We start from the raw sequence: 16,179 nt of genomic DNA on the forward strand, positions 1-16,179 counted from the left end.
CCTCACTCGTTTCCCCTCCCCCGCAGTTGGTTTCCTCCTGTGTGGACTCGCTTCGGAGCGCTGCCCAGGCCCTCCTGGTGCTGTGCCCTGGGACCGGGGTTCCTGCCCTGTGCCCTGCGGAGTCCTGGCGCCTGTCCCCCATGCTGTGCACGGGGCTCTGGGCTCTGCGTCTGTGGGGGGCTCTGAGGCTGGGGTCTGTTCTTCTGCGGTGGCGGTACCACACTCTGCGTGGGGAGCTGTACCGCCCTGCCTGGGAGCCGCAGGACTACGAGATGGTGGAGCTGTTCCTGCGCCGCCTGCGCCTCTGGATGGGCTTCAGCAAGGTCAAGGAGGTGGGTACGGCCCAGGGGGGGAGAGGGACGCACCCTGGGCCCAGCAGAGCCCAGGGCGCAGCCGGACTGACCGAGCCCCTGTGCCGCCCCCAGTTCCGCCACAAAGTCCGCTTTGAAGGGATGGAGCCGCTGCCCTCCCGCTCATCCCGGGGCTCCAAGGCTTCAACAGACGTGCCCCCACCCAGCGGGGGCTCTGATGCCTCCCGCCCCTCCACCTCCTCCAGCCAGCTGGAGGGGCTGAGCTTGGGCCTGGGCCGGCCGGGGCCTCGAGAGCTGGAGCCGGAGCCCTCCCGCCTCCATGCTGTGTTTGAGGCCCTACTCACCCAGTTTGATCGGCTCAACCAGGCCACAGAGGACGTCTATCAGCTGGAGCGGCGGCTGCAGTGCCTGCACGGCCGCAGGAGCAGTGCGCCCTTGGCCTCCCAGCCCCCAAGCCCCTCCCCAGGCCTGCGGCCCATCCTGCCCAGCCGCCTTGCCCGGGCCAGTCGAGGCATCGGCCTGTCTACAGGCCCCAGCAGAGCATCACTGCGGGCCAAAAACAAGATCCACCCCAGCAGCTCTTAGTGCCAGGGCCTCTGGGCTCCCCTCTCCCCAGGGCGCGCCCGTGGCTCCCCTCTGGCCCCTCGGAGCCAGAGCAGACACCGCTCAGTATTATCACCTTCTGCCACCCTCAGTCGCGGGCCAGGCAGAATAGCTGCACGCAGGTCCCCAGAGAGCAGGCAGGCTCTCTGTGGGCTTCAGCACTTTACAGAGGCCACGTGGCCAGCTCGGACCCAGGGTCCCCTCCCACTCCTGTGGGAGGACACAGCAGTGCTGGATGAGTGCCCGGCCTCAGACGCTATTTATTTCCCGAGTCCTCAGGTACAGCGGGCTGTGCCCGGCCCCCTCCTGGCTGATGTCTCCCCTGCCAAGGCCCCAGGCTCTGGGGAGGGGCCTGCACTCCTGTCGTCCTCCCCTAAGTTATTACCTCCTCCGTCCCTGCTCAGTGCACTCGCCTCCAGCTGCCGCCGTGTGTCTGTTGTAATTTATGTGGGGTTAAAATGTATATATTTTTGTATGTCGCTTTATTTTTCGATACAGCCAAGGGATCTGGTGGCTGAAGCAGCCTGTGCCCACTGTCACCCACATTGAAGGGGAGCTGGGACCGCCAGAGCTGTCCTTTTCTCCCCAGACACCTGCCCACCCAGCTGGAGGAGCAGCAGCTGCTTCTCAGATCCATGTCTGGCCTTGGCAGGTGCTGGGCAGAAAAGGCTTTTGGAGGGGAAAGCCCCCCAGGCCGGCCTTGCCACCACCATGGCCTTAGCCTCCTGTCTAGGCCTGCTGGTGTCGGGTCTGGGTGAGGGCTGGGACCCTAGAGCTGGTAGGGGTAAGATCTCTGCCCGGGGGCTGGCTCCCGGGCCGGGGGAGGTGAGCATGACCACATACACATGTGAGGCTGTCTCAAGGGCAAGGCCCCAGCAGCAGCCTGGCAGGCCCCCTCCCCACTCCACTGGGCATGGCCGAAGCTACAGCCTAGATCCCACCCCCTAACCGACGAAGTCAAATAAACGAGTTGACTGACTGCTCCGTGTCTGTGTCCACTCTGGGGTCTGTGAGTGCACAGGCCTGGGCCACACCAGCGCTTTATTTGCACAGATAAATATCACCCAGCGCCACGGGGGCAAGGAGGGTCTGGCAGCACAGCTGTTCAAACAGCTGGAACAGCCCAGGATATGTCCGAGTCAGAGAAGCCCCACGGGTCCGAGTACCCACCCTGCACAGCCTCACACGAACTCAGTGAAGTCGTCCACAGAGGAGACCAGCCGTTTCCGCTGGCCCGTCTCATAGGTGGGCGTGGACTCAGCCGGGGCCTGTGCTGGAGCCTTGGCATGACCAGGAGGGTGTGTCTGCATCAGGGGCAGGCTGGCGCTTGAGTAGTGGGCTTCCTCACGGATCTGGGGGCGGGGGTGGGGCAGGCTTCAGCAGCAAGTCCAGAGAGGGTGGCACACGCTCCTCAGACTGGCCACCCCATCTCTGTGGAGCAACCCCCCGCAGCCCAGCCTCCTACCCGCTGGCGCAGCCGCTTGATGTGGCGGAGCCTGGCAATCCACTTGGAGGGATAAATGTCGGTGGGATTGGAGCGGCTATGGTGCACCTGCGAGGCCATCTGGGGTGGGGCAGGCAGCACGGTGAGCCCTGCGTGGGGGCACCTGCAGGCCTGACCCCCACCTCCCGGGGCCAACTCTGCTCACATTGGCGTGCAGGGCCATCTGGCGGGCCACGAAGGGCAGGTTTCGGTCAGACACGATCTTGGCCATGCTGGTATCCACAAGGCCCTCCATGTCTGGGGAGACAGCGCTCATGTGGGGCTCTGCCCTGGAGCCTCTCCCTGCCCCCCTGCCCCCGCCCCGCCTCACCTTTCCTGCACTGCAGAGACACCAGGTTGCACTCGTAGTCCAGGGGCGTGATAATCACGTGGACGAAGTTGAATTGGCCCTGCTCACACGAGAGCAGGGTCACCGTGGTGCTGAGGGCCACTTTCTGCGACCCCCTCCACGCTCAGCCCAGGGCCCAGACCTGCACCTGCCGCCCCGAGGCCCCCAGGCACACCTTGATGGTGCCCAACTTGAAGTCCTCGCCAGAGTCGTTGTAGACGATGGACACGAAGTCGTTGCCCAGGTGGCGCTTCTTGTCACAGCGGTGCTTGTCCACGTCCTTGGTGGGCATCAGGGTGGCGATGTGGAAGACAGCTGTGGGGCGGGCAGAGCTGAGCAGGGCGGGCCAGGTGGGGGCTCCCGAGGAACGGGCCAGTGGACAGGGAGGGCGCACCTTGCATGATGTCGTCGTGCCAGCAGTAGGTGAACTGGCCATCCTCGCCGCACACGTCCAGGCCGCCCAGGTACACCTTGTCCGGCTGGCAGTCCTTGAGCTCGATGAGCTTGCCCAGCCCCGTGAGGAACTCTGTGTACCTGTAGGAGCCATGCTCGTTGGACAGGATGGCGAGCTCGCTGTTGCTCTGCAGGGAGATAAAGGCACGCTAACACCAGTTCCGAGGCCACCCCCAGCCGCCCCCCGTCTCAGGCCCACAGGACCCCGAGGGCCTGATGCTGCTGGGGGGCAGGGGCAGGCTGACTAGTGTGCCTTGGCACAACCCCCATTCTGCCATTCACCTGACCGAGGCAATGCAGATTCACACCCACTGCCCAGGGTATCACCTCCCCCTCAACCCGCGGCCCCACCGCTCCCAATCTGCCACTGACCTGGGCCAACTCTGTCCTCAGAAAAACCCAGAGTCCTTGGCTGCCCATCCCCCTTCGAGCTGGCCCTCGGCCCACGGCAGCCAGGGCGCTTCTGAGACTCAGGTCGAGTCGATGCAAACCCTGCGCTGGGAACTGCCCGCCTCGAGGGGTGCCACCACGCCCCTCATCACGTCCTGTCCCCTCGCCACCCCTGCCCAGCACTCCTCTGCGAGTCCTCACTTCCTCCACATCTCCGTTCAGAGTCACCTCCCTGGGGTCAGTGACAACCCACCCCCCAAGCGCTCTGTGCTCACACCCAGCTTGTCAATCTCACTCCTGAGTCCCGGAGGGAAGGGAGCTCCATGAACACCTGACATTAGCGGCTCCTCCAGAACCCAGCTCTGCGGAGAACAAGAATCCCACCCCCAGCAGGGTGGCCACCCTCTCTGCCCAGCACCCAGGCCGTCCCTGCCAGCCCGGAAGCCTCACCTGGCCTTCTCCCACGTACAGGACCGCGATCTTGTGCGTGTCGTACGACGGGATCTGATCAAGGAGCTGCACTGATCGTTCGAAAGACTGTAGCCATAAACCCCAGTCTGAGCCCAGGGCAGAAAAGTCCCCTCCTCCAGCCCTGCCCAGCCAGTCGCTGTCCGGGAGAGGCCTATCCTCTCGCTGGCCTCCGGGAGCTGGGCTGCAGCCCCCGCTGCCCAGCTGGGGGCTCAGCCCACTGTGCTCCTGCAGCCGGGCTCCAGGGGGCCCTGCGGGGGAGAGAGGACCCACCTACCTCGTTAGGCAAAAGGATTGGCTTGTTGGACTCGTCACCAAAGAACGGTGAGTGGTAGAGCTGCAGGAACACGAAGCTGCGGTGGGGAGAAGACAGGTGAGGTCTCGGCCAGCAATCACAGCCCAAGGGTGAGGGGCCCAGAGCGCGGTCACCGAGGAGCCTGGTCTCTGTGGCCAGCCTGCCCTGCCTAGGCCCCGCCGGCCCCAGGCCCCCACGGGAGCACCAGGAGGGCAGGGCTCACCTGGGGTTGATGCCTGGCACCTTCTCGGTGTTGGAGGTCCCTGCTCGGTTCTTGAAGGCATCCCTCTCCACCCTCTTGCCCCTGCGTGACGGGGCCGAATCCGAGATGGTGTAGCCTCGGGGCCGCAGCCCGCTGGGGGAGCGGGGACAGCTGGAAGGCAAGGGGCCCTCTGGCTGGGCAGGGCCCCGACCCCGGCGTTCCTCACCCGGGGCTGACCAGGCGGCACCTTCCCCGTCCAGGATCCCTGACTGCGACCGGGCCTTGGCCTCGGGGCTCAGCCGGCCGACCTCAGCCTTGTCCCCGGGGTCCCCCAGGATGTCCTGCAGGGTCTGCAGTTCAGGCGACGAGCTGGACTTGCTCAGGGGCTGAGAGGGCTGGAAGGCGAGGTCCACGGAGGCCCGGGAGCCCTCCGAGGAGACCGCCCGCTCGATGGGGATGCCCCCAGGAGGCAACTCCTCGGCATGGAATGACTTCTCCTCCTGGCTGGAGGTGGAAGATGACTGGGAAGAATGGATCCAAAAGAAACGCTCACCAGGAGGCACCGCAGAGCCCACCCAGGTTTACCTGGAGAAATAAGGCCCCACCCATCCCCAGCCAGGGCCTCAGAGCAGCCAGCACGGAGCTAGCGGTTCCCCTTTCCCGAAAGCACTTCCCGTGCCCTTCGCTCAGCAGTGGAGCCAAGGCCCCAGGCTACAGGATGCTGGCATGGAGGGGCTAAAACCCCGGGCGGACCACTGCGGGGGACCTCAGGCTGCCCCACAACAGGGACACGCACAGGGATGGGAGAGCAGCGGAAGTGCAAAGCAAACCAGCCTACGGTGGCTCAGCCCCGCCGTACCCCCAGCAGGGGGTGATAGCACCCACAGGCCCCTCAGGTGGCTCCCCCGCCTGCACTCACCCTGCTGAAAGCGTCGCTGCGCCCACAGCGCCCGTCGGAGCCCAGTGTCGCCTCAAAATCTTCCAACTCGGGAGGCTCTGCAGACAAACCAGCCTCACCTGGACCTCCCTCCTCCAGGACCACCGCAGAATCTGGAAGGACACAGATGTGCTGCTGGGTGCGGCCCGTCCAGGACTCACATGGCCTCTGGGCACCGGGTTTCCCCATGAGAGGGCACAGCGGCTCCCCAGCAGGGCCTGGCCCAAGGCTCTCCTCCCGGGGGCTCTGAGCCACCCCCTCCCATCGAGCCGGCTGGAGAGGGACATTGAGTGCCCTGACACAGGGGTCTGTCTCTTCATGGACTCCCAGGGGTCAAGATGGGGGGCACCTGGCCCCTTGGAGTGCCCACCTGAGCATTCCAGCATCCACAGAAGCTGCCCCAGTAGCCCCCCGGGGAGCTCCCCCGGCAAGGCAGGTGGGCAAGGGCAGACAGGATGCCTGTGCAGAAGCCCCTGCCTGAGTCAGGCCCCGGCCCAGAGGAGGGGCCTCGACCAGCCCTCAGGAGCCGGGAGAGTTCTGAGCTCCTCCCTGCCAGGCCCGAGGGAGAGACCAGTGAGGGACCCCATGTGCACACGGGCTCTGAAGTGTCCTGAAGGGTGGAGGCTCGCCTGCTGAGTCCATACCGACCCAGAGCTGGGCAGCTAAGGAGGGAGCATGACCCCAAAGCCAGGTTTCCTGTGCCAGCACTAGGGCGAGGGGCTGAGGAGAAGCGACTGAGTCAGCGCAGCCCCGCACTGCGCAGTGCGTCAGCCGCCTCGAGAAGCCCTGCCGTGCCCGCCCCGAGCCAGTCCTACCCATGTGGGGGACTGGGGCAGTTGGAGCACCTGGCCAGCCACACCCTCCGGCCAGGGCCTGGGAGCAACGGGCTGGAAGCCAGCCTGCGGGGCCCTCGGGCAGCCCGTGTGTACGGCAGACACACCCCATTTGTGGGCTCACAAGGCCCGTCAGCACCAGAGCCAGGGCAGTGCAGCTCTGTCCTCTGCCGGTCTCTGGGGTGCAGTCATCCAGGTCACCCCCTCAAGCTGAAGACAGGGCTGGGAGAGCCCGACAGGCTTGGGAACAGAACTCAGGCACAGAGGGCACAAGGCAGTGGGGGTTCCCGCTGACAAAGCACAGGCATCCTGCACCGACGTCCTCGTGCGAGTAGGGGATGGCTCCCTGAGGCGACGAGAGGCTCAGACGGGGTCAGGGAGGGGTGAGCGGAGGAGGGACGATGACACAGCATCTACAAGGCAGAGCGGCGCTCTGCAGCAAACACCGCTTTCCTTAAAGAGCGTACGAATACCTGCCCAGGAAATGCTCCTGTGCAGCTTTCCTTGGCACCTGGACTGGCACAGGGAGGAGAAAGAGGCCACTGCAAGGGAAACCGTGAGCGGCCCGTCAGCAGGAGGAAGGCCACGCACAGCCGAACAGAGAGGACAGGCACCGCCGGTCCTGCAAGGACCCGAGCCTGGAGAGAGAGAGGGGCGGCCAGCAGCCGGCGCACACGCCAGCGCTCCCAGCTGCTCAGGTGCACGCCGGGGACAGGAGCGCGCCTCTCTTCACGAGCGGTCACCCGGCCACAGGGAAGCAGGGAGGAGGGCGGCGCAGGCGCAGACGGGTGCAGGCGAGCTTGGCACGTCCACACCCACACCCCAGCAGCAGCGCGGCCGTCTCCAGGACCCTGAGCGCCGGGTACCCGAGAAGGGTGCAGAGCAAGGCCTGTGTCCACCCCACGAGCAGGGCCAGCTGAGGAGGCCTCGAGCCACCGATTCACGGCACATCTCCAAAGGAGGGTCCCCCAGGAGCAGGCCCCGCTCTCAAGCACCAGGTCTGCAGACCAGTGTGCCCCGCGTGCAGCCGGCCTCCTCAGCGCCCAAGGCTGGCAGAGCCAAGACGGCCCAGGACCCCACGCGGCCATCCGCCCTCAGACGGGGCACACAGGCGGGTGGGAGCCAGCGCTCACCTGTGTTGGAGCGTGGGGGCGGGGATGGCTTGGCTGAGCCGGCCGCCGGCACCGACAGCGACTTGTACAGGGCTGTGTCGCGGCGCTCCTTGAAGCGCTCGGCGGCCATGAGGGCATTGGACAGCTCCTGCAGCGGCATGCTGTTGATGTCCGAGGAGAAGGGGCTGAGCGGGTTCTCCAGGCTCATCAGCCAGCTGGTGTTCCCTGCGGGGCGGGCTCAGGGCTCAGCATAGCACCCCCAGCAGCCCTGCCCTCCGCCCGCCCTGGGCAGCCCCGGCTGCACCCTGCTCTGCTCTGACCAGGGTCCGTACAACAAAGGACGACTAAGACACAGAGGGATGACCTTGTAAGGAGCCAGCAAGAAGACAGCCACAGGAGAAACAAGCCCTGTCCACAATCCTGACACTCGGCTCCCGGGCTCGCGGGCCAGGAGGCAGGAGATCTTGTGGTTATAGCCGCCCGGCCGGCAGGGCTTTGCTGTGGCAGCCTGAGCAGACCAGCTGCCGCCCAGCCCTCACGTCCACCCCTGGGGACTCAGCTCAAGGTGATCTCCCGACTGGCCGCCACCAGCTCCGTAGCGTCCGGAGCGTTTGTGTCACTGTGCACACCACGTGCTGACAGCAGCCCAGGCCGGCCGAGCACGGGCCCACCCCTGGGTACCTGTGGGCCTGCGGACCAGGATCTCTGCCCAGCCCTGGGTCAGCAGGGGCACGTAAGCAGCCAGGTTTGTCTTCTCCTTCTGTGCTGGGAGCGGGCTGCCAGCTGAGGCCTTCTCGGGCTGGCTGGCTGGAGCGGTCTGGGAGCCCGGGGACGTGGGGCTGCTGGGGAAGTAGCAGGCTGGAGCGTCCAAGGCACCCACGCGAAGGCCATGGCCCCCTGAGGAGGAGAGGGGAGGGCTGGCTACCACCACCGCTTGGCCCAACAGGCCTGGCTGCTCCAGCGGGGGCCCAGGCTGCCAAACTCCGAGCCGGGGCCAAGGCAGCACAGCCCTCCCCAGGCACGGCCCTCAGACAGTGTCGAGTTGGCTTGGTAGACCCAGGGCAGTAGGCAGGGGCCCAGAACCTGCGGCTCAGACCATGGCTCATTTAAATGACAGCAGAGAAAGCCCCAGGGGTGGGCTGGGCTGATGGCTCACAGCTGCGCAGAAGCAGCGCCCCCTCCTCGCCTGGTGGGGAGGGCTTGCAGACAGCACAAGTTCCTCAGAGCCCGGGCCAGGTCTGAACAGACTGCCCTGCCCCGCAGCTCCCGGGCCTTTCTTGGCCTTGCAAAGGCCCTGGGGGGGGGGGAGGCGGGGCAGGGCGGGGGCTCACCGGACATGGAGCGGACCCGGTCCCGGGCTCCGTGGTACACCTGCTGCCCAGCTTGGGACTCCAGCTTGGCGGGTGCTTCCTTTGTCTGTCTCACATGCATGCTGGGGTCAGAGCTGAGGACAGAGGGTCCCCAGAGTGTGACTGAGGTAGTTCATGGGCTCAGGTGATCTGACACTCTCATGCAGGTGTGGGCTCAGGATAGAGACCACAGAGAGGCAGAAAGCAGTGGTCACCTCAACTCCGGGCCACCCTGCAGCTCTCCAGAGTCCAGGCCTAGCAGTGACCGGGTCCCGGTACCCACGCTTGTCGTCACGGTGACAAGCTTGTTCCCAACCAGCCAGGTTTTGGTCCTGCCACCAGCCAGGAGGAACTCTCCCACGGGGGACCTGAAAGCACAGAGTCAGTCAACACCTCACTGGGTGGGAGCCCTGGACGGACAAGGCGCCCCCATATCACTCCTGCGGCTGCTCAGACCGGATGCAGTCACAGAAGAGCACAGCCCTGCCCTGTCCCGGAGCCGACTCGCACCTCTTGGGGACCGCCGTGAAGTTGGAGAACACATATCTGGCCATCATGTCCAGACACGTCTCTGTGAGCTCCAGGTGGAGGTTTTTCAAGTTGTCGTCGGCCTGGGCCATCGAGTTCTCGTCTGCAGACCCCAAGCTGGCGCTCGTGAGAGAGGTCTGGATCCTGCTGGAAGAGGATCCATGGCAAGGTCAGGTGCCGGCAGGGGCCTAGCCGTCTACCACCGGGGCCAAAGCTCAAGGCATGCAGGTGCGGAGAGGGCCGCGCTCAGAAAGACCCCGCAGGGCACATGGCCCATAGAACCACAGCTTGGCAAAGAGTGGACACACCGCCCTGGGGGGCGGGCAGACAGGGGCTCATGGAGAGACCCAGGCCGGCTCGTCAGAGCAGAGTCCTCGGAGATGGGGAGAGAGGCTGGCCCCTCACCGAAGCACAGGAGAATTAGGTGATCCCTTTGTGGCAGAACAGTGGAGTCATGCAGAGACGTGGAGACCACAGGACACAGACAGATTGCATTCTGCCCCCGGGCCCTCCCATGGAGGATGGGCAGGGTCTGGGTCCTGTGTAAGGCACTGCATTCACCCCCACACTTGGCCGCCGAACCCCGCCCCGTGACCAGGAGGAGGGGTGTGTGCAGGTCTCACTCCAATACAAATTTCACGCCCCCGTGGCTGAGTTTTGCTTATGGTAAGTAAGTTATTGAAAACAGCTGAGAGGGGAGCCTCCCTGACGACTACCCAGCCCCGATTCCCATCCAGGTCAAACCCCACTCAGGGAAGCCAGGCTCAGGCTGGGGCCTGAGCCAGGCATCAGTGAGGGGCTGGGTCCCTGAGCTGTGGGATGCTGAGGCCTAAGGGGCCTTCCACGTGAGAAGACGGTGTAGCCTGGCCCATGGGCATGAAGCGGTGAACCCCACCCCTCAAGAGCTCCAAGACACAGCAGGGGAAGTGACGAGGCCGCACCCCTGGGGAGGTCAGGCCTTCCATGCCCAGCCCCTTGCAGGCTGGCCCCTGGCCCACTGTCCTACACAGAAGCCCCCGTTCCCTCTCACCTGCCACAGAAAGCAGACCTTTCCCAGAGGAAAAACTCAAGAAGAAAGCCCACTCAAGAGAACGTGAGAGAAAAGCCAAACCCTGGAGAGTGTGTCCTCAGGTGACCGGCATGGGTGTGGCTTTAGTTTGCAAAAGCCCCCTGACCTCCGGGACAGGCCTGTGGGCACTGCCACTGGACACCAGCTGCCTCACAAGGGTCACCCCGCTTCGGGCCCCCAGGCCGGCCTCTGAGGATGCCGTGCAGCTAGCCCACGCTAGTCCGAGGCCGGGCGACAGAATGCAACCTTTCCAGCCCTCTCCACCAGGCTTCCCACCGCAGAGCCCCGGCCACACGGCCCAAGGGCTGCCAGGCGGGCTCTCCTCAACTCTGGCTGGGGAGGGCATGGGCAGGTGACGAGGTCATGCAAGCAGCCCCATGCACAACCACCCGGGTGCTCCCGCCTGGCAGCGCCACTCACGGGCCCAGCTCCAGGGTCCGAGCCCCCCGCCCGACAGAGCCCACTACCTGCGGACCACATGTTCAGACACACTGATGCTGCGGCACCGGAAGGCATCGGCTGCAGAGCTCTCCTTGAGTTCTTTCACGGGTGGAGAGTTATTCAAGCCTTGTTTGGGGGGTCTGGCTATCCTCAAACTACCAGGTGAGGAAGGAAGGCCCAAGCCCCAGAGAGCCCAGCTCCCGGCAGGGAGGACAAGCCATTGGAGGGATGAGGAGGAAAGGTCACAGGCCACAGGGTCAGGATGGAGAGCCCGCGGGTGAGATGAACAAAAAACCATGCCAGAGGCCAGTTAGCAGGGGGAGAAACAGAAAACAAAAACGCATGAAAATACATCGTGTAAACATGACGGCGAAAAAGTAAGGTTTCACGCATGATACTAAAACAAAGAACATTGGTGCAAATTAAACATGTGTGGATCGCACCGCACGGCAGATTCCAGGCTGTGCTGACCAGGTGTCCCGCCCCCCTGCTCGGGACCAGCTGCTGGGGCCCTGAGGGGCACAGCTCCAGAAAAGGCCAGTTCTAACTCCAGGCCCAGCCCCAGCCGTTGGGACCCTGAGAGAACAGCCTCTGACTCAGGTCACACTGACTTCTGGAAAATGCCGTATTCCCACCAGGGAGAGCCAGGAAAGCTAGACGGGAAGGGGGGCGGGACGGGGGGCAGCCATTCAAATGGAATGCAAAACAAGAACACGAGGCCTAGCACGGCTCTTCTCAGATTTGGCGAAAGCAGCTGAGGTGAAGAGCGTGTCCCCGGTTGGCAGTGGGCTGGGAGAGAGCTTGGGGGAGCAGGCCACGGCGGTCTGAGGCTGGGCGTCTGTGGCCCTGGGCCCCCATCCAGGCCGAGTGTGGGCTTCTCAGGAGTCAACCTGGGCTCATTCAGTGGAGTCAGCCCCAAATCCAGATGCCCTAGAACTAGCTGGCACCCCAACCTCCAGCTCGGAGAGTCTGTGCTCGCCCACCATCCAGGCAGGACCAGCCAGGATCCAGCATGCAGTCTCAGCTACACTGAGGCCCCAGAGGGCGCAGGCCTCTCTAGCCTTCTAAGGCCGCCTGCCTCCTGAGCCCAGGACACCTGGCGCTCAGCACGGCTACAGGGGGCTCGCCCTCAGCCACAGCCCGTCTCCATTCCCTGGCCTGGGGCAGCCAGGCAGCCCCAGCCTCCTCATGATGCGGCCCTGCCGGCAGGCCTGCCCCGCCCACACAGGCCCCACACCTCTTGGGCCTCTCGTTGAGACTGGTGCTCCGCGCTCGGAAGCTGTCCTTCTCGGGGGTGTCATCGAAAGACAGGAGGACGTTGGAGCGCAGACCCTGGCAGAAAGGAGCGGAGCTGAGCCACATGCCAGGAGGTACCCACAGGCTTTCTCCCGCTGCCCCTGAGCCACCCAGGCACCCTGGGGTGAGCCACAGGCCCAGGACATGGGCAGCCACGAGTTGTGCCCCAGAGGTGCCCGCCTCCTCTCCCACTGGTCACCCTGCTCCAGCCGTAGACGGCCAACAGCCTCACCGGCTCACCTTGGTGATGTAAGGAACAAAGTCCTTCCGGAAGGGCAGGCGGCACCTGATGAACCACATGGCTATGACGTGATGGGCCAGGCACACGATGTACTGATTGAACCTGCCGAGAAGAAACGGAGGTGCTGGGCCCGGGGAGGGATCCAGGGAAACGTGCCAGGAGGGAGGGCAGCAGGTCAGAGGCGCCAAGACCAAGCAGGCCTTCTCTGCCCAGAGGCCTGGCCTCCGGTGAGCAGAGGCCTCCAGCTGGCCTGGGCCACACCGAGGAGGAGGAGGCCTGCAGGGACGTATGGCCAGCACTTACTTGGAGGGGTTGGTATACGGCAGGGAGATGGCAAACACACTGGCATACTGCTCTGCTGCGAAGTTCCTGTAGAGGTGAGGCAGTCTGGCCAGAGCTGCAACAAGGAGAGCCAGTGAGGGGCCCGACGGCTGGGCACACGTGCCCACGGCCATGACAGGGCTGGGAACCAGCGTCCTGTGCTGTGTGTCTAAAGCCAGCCTTGCTACTCTGACCCGAGGGCAGCAAAGGAGCGAAGGCGGCAGCCGCCCGAGCGTGACCTTGGGCCTTGGCTCCCACGGCTGCAAACGACAGTGCCCTGGCTCCGTGCAGACTCGCTTCATGACCTGTGAGCTACACATGCTTTCCATCTTTACAAACCGTTGCAAACAGAACGAATACGCAGTCACGCTGGCCCCAGGTGGCCTTTTACAGAAGCAAAGCCCTGCCTGGCTCCTGTTGTCCACATGCCCAAGGCCTGCTGAGGGCCAGATACCCAGGGACACTGGGAAGGAAGGGGCGAGCCAGGCACCCCCAGCTCCTGGACACCCTAGCCTGAGAGGTGAGACGCCCTCCGAGCTGCGGCTGTGCTGAGGGGACAAAGGGAAGGCTGAGAGCTGGGCAAGCACAGAGCCCAGGGCCAGCCAACGGGCGGCTTCTGGCCACTGACCCTGAGAGGCCAGGAAGGAAAGCCCTCAAGCATGGTGGGTGGGGGGGCGCAAAGGCCCTGAAGCAGCAGAGGGGCCCATGGGGCACAGCACACCTACCTGCAGCAAGGGGAGGTGAGAGTCGGCAAAGGTTATTTCAGGCAAGGCGCAGCCCCAGACTCGAGAGCCCACCCCACTGACACCCATCCCAGCACACTCGGGCGCAGCCACAGACACGTACTGGACAGGAACTCGAGGAGCGGGATGGCCATGCTGGCCGTGGCCGAGATGTGTGTGAGCTTCACAACCAGGACGGGCAGTGCCTTGAGGATGACGTCGGGCATCTCCACGCTGCACACGGCCAGGGCCACCACACACTGGCTGGCACAGCGGTAGATGAGGCCTTGCTCCAGGCAGTACACCATCTCCCGCTGTGGACAGCATGATGACTCGCACCAGGCCCACCACAGGCTGGCCCGCGCCCATGCCCCATCCAGAGAGCCCCTCTGGGGAGCCAGGGCCCGGTCTCTCCGCCTCCACCCCAGAGGGGAAAGCCAAGGGCCTTATCCCAGGTCTCAGGACCCCCAAGCGGCAGCACCACCAGCAGCTGAGCCCCCCAAGCCCAGTGGACAGCGAGGCCTCCCTGACACTTCCCCACGTGCCCCCAGCCCACTCCAGAGCCAGGACACGCTGGGCTCAACTCCCTGGCTCTCGAATCCCCAGCTGTCTGACACAGCGAGGCGGCTGGCCCACATCCACCCTGGCCAAGTCCCCGGGAGACAAGTGCTGGCTCAGGCCACAGCCTCGGGGCAAACCACCTGGGCCCTGGGTGCTTCTGAGACCTCCTGCAGCCAGCGCCCCCACCCGCAGTAACACTCTGGGCCTCATGCATCCTTGGGGAACCTTCAGCCCAGTATGGCCAGCTACCCCAGGAGTGCAGCCATGAAAACCAGGCTGGGCCACACAGGAGGAGCTGAGGCTCACGTTCCCCAGGAGTGCGAGTGTGCAGTGAGCCCCAAGCAGCGCTGACCAGGAGCGTGGGCTCAGGGCCCACACAGTCCTCGTCCAGCGGCTCGCCTTGCCCTTGCCCTGACCATCCAAACACTTCTGCTCCCTACTCAATAAGGGCAGGGTGACAAAGACAAGTGTTGGGAGCTTAAAGCATGAGATAATGGCTCCTTGCAGGCCTTGTACCCAGCAGTGTGGACCTGAGGAGACAGGCTTTACCACGCGTGCTTGTTGCTCTTGATGACAGACGTGGAAGCAGAGAAGTGGGGGCCCTTGGCCTGGCCACCCTGCCTCTCCACACACGCCCAGGTTAGTCAAGAGGCTGAGCACCTACCCTAAAGCTGGAGCAAGGGCAAGCCAGGCAATGCTCCTTAAAAAGAAAACGGGGCTGCGTTGGGAGGCCACATTGGAGCACTGCATAAGCCCACACCCGGAGAGAACTCGGGAGCACCAGGGAGTCCAAACATCCGTGGTTCTAGGCTGCGTCAGTCCATGCCTGCGGTGGCCCCAGAGGGAAACAAAGCCAGCTACCCTCGCCCTGGCCCAGCACCAGGTTATAAGGAAGACACTGGGCCACTCTGGCTGAGGTCAGCATCCTGGAGACCAACTGTCCCTCTCCTGCCCGGTACCTGTCTAGTTTTGTCCAAGTAGTTATGGTAAGAGATCAGGGCTGTCAGCACGGGAACCACAGCGAGATGCAGGTCGGTTCTGGAGAAGCCTTCTGGAGTGCCTCGGAGCCGCTCCAGGGTCTTGGGACCTGAAAGCTAATAGCCACAGCCCAGATATGAAGCTCTGTCGGCAGAGAGGTCAGGCCAGGTGGCCGGGGACCCAGGCAGGCCCCTGAGAATGGAAGCCCAGCGGGAGGATGGGCCAAAGGCCTGGGACCCTCCTACTGCCCTTTCTAACCAGCAGTCTGCTTTCTCAGAGCAGCAGGAGGACACCTGTGGACCCGCTAGGGAGATAGGAGACAGGATGCCCGTATCACAGAGCTCCTTGCAGGAGCGGGGAGGAGTCAGGACCCCGTCCGGGCCTGCGAGCTCAGCCCTTCACTGAGGCCCCTGATCCCCCACCGGCGAGCAGGGATGGGACTATGGGGTCCTGGAGGCCCCTCCTGCGCTCCAGCCAGGGATGAGTCTGAGGCAAACTTGTCTGTGCTACATGTGGCCCCGCCCACCTCCCAGGCTCAGTGGGCCAGGAGGAGGGCCAAAGTGGAAGGCGCACCATGGAGCAGAGGGCGGCGGACAGCTGGTCGACACTGCATGGGGAGGTGAAGATGAGGACCTTATAGCGCAGCGACTCGGGCAGTTTGCTGAGCACCAGCTTCAGCACCTTCCAGTCAGTCTCCTGCAGCAACGGGAGACAGGTCTCAGGGCTGAGCTCCATCTGGGCGGCAACAGGGCTCGGACCTGCTCTCCTGCATGACCTGGTCCTCTGTCCCTGCAGCTCGCACTTGGAGGGTCAGTCCTGGACCGTGGCCACTGCCTCCAGACGCCAGGTGGGCGGGAGGCCCAGCTACACCTCCAGGGCAGGCAACTTACCCACCCCACCACCAGGCCGGCTCCCTCCTGCTGCTGCAATCTCCCGCCTTCCAAGACTGCCCTCACCCGCCCCCTCACACCCCACGACACAAAATGCCCCCAGCCCTCAGCACCGCCGGCTAGTCAGAGCCCCCCTGGAGGCACACCCCACTAGTCAGAGCCCCCCTGGAGGCACGCCCCACTAGTCAGAGCCCCCCTGGAGGCACGCCCCACTAGTCAGGGCCCCCCTGGAGGCACGCCCCACTAGTCAGGGCCCCCCTGGAGGCACGCCCCACTAGTCAGGGCCCCCCTGGAGGCACGCCCCACCCCACAATCCAGCTGCTTGTCCACACCCTTCACTCTTGTAC

At 64.6% G+C, this 16,179-nt stretch overlaps 2 protein-coding genes across 19 annotated transcripts in view; one reads left to right on the plus strand and one right to left on the minus strand.

The window, feature by feature from the left end:
• Nucleotides 1-1,893, plus strand: part of PKD1 (polycystin 1, transient receptor potential channel interacting) — a 39,375-nt gene extending 37,482 nt beyond the window's left edge. The window contains exons 45-46 of the mRNA XM_086376204.1: nt 27-332; nt 426-1,893. Coding sequence (XP_086232330.1) covers nt 27-332; nt 426-896 — 777 coding nt within the window. The 3' untranslated portion in view covers nt 897-1,893. The remainder of the gene's footprint in view (nt 1-26; nt 333-425) is intronic.
• A 3-nt stretch (nt 1,894-1,896) lies between these two features.
• The window catches only part of TSC2 (TSC complex subunit 2), a 31,630-nt gene continuing 17,347 nt past the window's right edge, over nt 1,897-16,179 (minus strand). For 3 of the 18 annotated variants that reach the window (XM_086376214.1, XM_086376219.1, XM_086376218.1), the window contains 23 exons: nt 15,516-15,638; nt 14,924-15,058; nt 13,528-13,717; nt 12,664-12,757; nt 12,360-12,462; nt 12,061-12,155; nt 10,850-10,978; nt 9,296-9,460; nt 9,001-9,153; nt 8,768-8,880; nt 8,118-8,333; nt 7,458-7,661; nt 6,798-6,866; nt 5,474-5,604; nt 4,576-5,075; nt 4,335-4,410; nt 4,040-4,126; nt 3,141-3,327; nt 2,922-3,061; nt 2,729-2,807; nt 2,564-2,655; nt 2,380-2,478; nt 1,897-2,266 (listed from right to left, as the gene is read on the minus strand). In XM_086376214.1, coding sequence (XP_086232340.1) covers nt 2,096-2,266; nt 2,380-2,478; nt 2,564-2,655; nt 2,729-2,807; nt 2,922-3,061; nt 3,141-3,327; nt 4,040-4,126; nt 4,335-4,410; nt 4,576-5,075; nt 5,474-5,604; nt 6,798-6,866; nt 7,458-7,661; nt 8,118-8,333; nt 8,768-8,880; nt 9,001-9,153; nt 9,296-9,460; nt 10,850-10,978; nt 12,061-12,155; nt 12,360-12,462; nt 12,664-12,757; nt 13,528-13,717; nt 14,924-15,058; nt 15,516-15,638 — 3,351 coding nt within the window. In that variant the 3' untranslated portion in view covers nt 1,897-2,095. Of the gene's footprint in view, nt 2,267-2,379; nt 2,479-2,563; nt 2,656-2,728; nt 2,808-2,921; nt 3,062-3,140; nt 3,328-4,039; nt 4,127-4,334; nt 4,411-4,575; nt 5,140-5,473; nt 5,605-6,797; nt 6,867-7,457; nt 7,662-8,117; nt 8,334-8,767; nt 8,881-9,000; nt 9,154-9,295; nt 9,461-10,849; nt 10,979-12,060; nt 12,156-12,359; nt 12,463-12,663; nt 12,758-13,527; nt 13,718-14,923; nt 15,059-15,515; nt 15,639-16,179 lie in introns of those variants that run through there. The other 15 variants (XM_086376208.1, XM_086376221.1, XM_086376207.1 and 12 more) reach the window with 12 other exon arrangements.

The sequence above is a fragment of the Bos grunniens genome, chromosome 25 (assembly GCF_055505025.1).
Source record: "Bos grunniens cultivar Pamir isolate PY7600 chromosome 25, Bosgru_T2T1.0, whole genome shotgun sequence".
Classification (NCBI taxonomy): domain Eukaryota; kingdom Metazoa; phylum Chordata; class Mammalia; order Artiodactyla; family Bovidae; genus Bos; species Bos grunniens.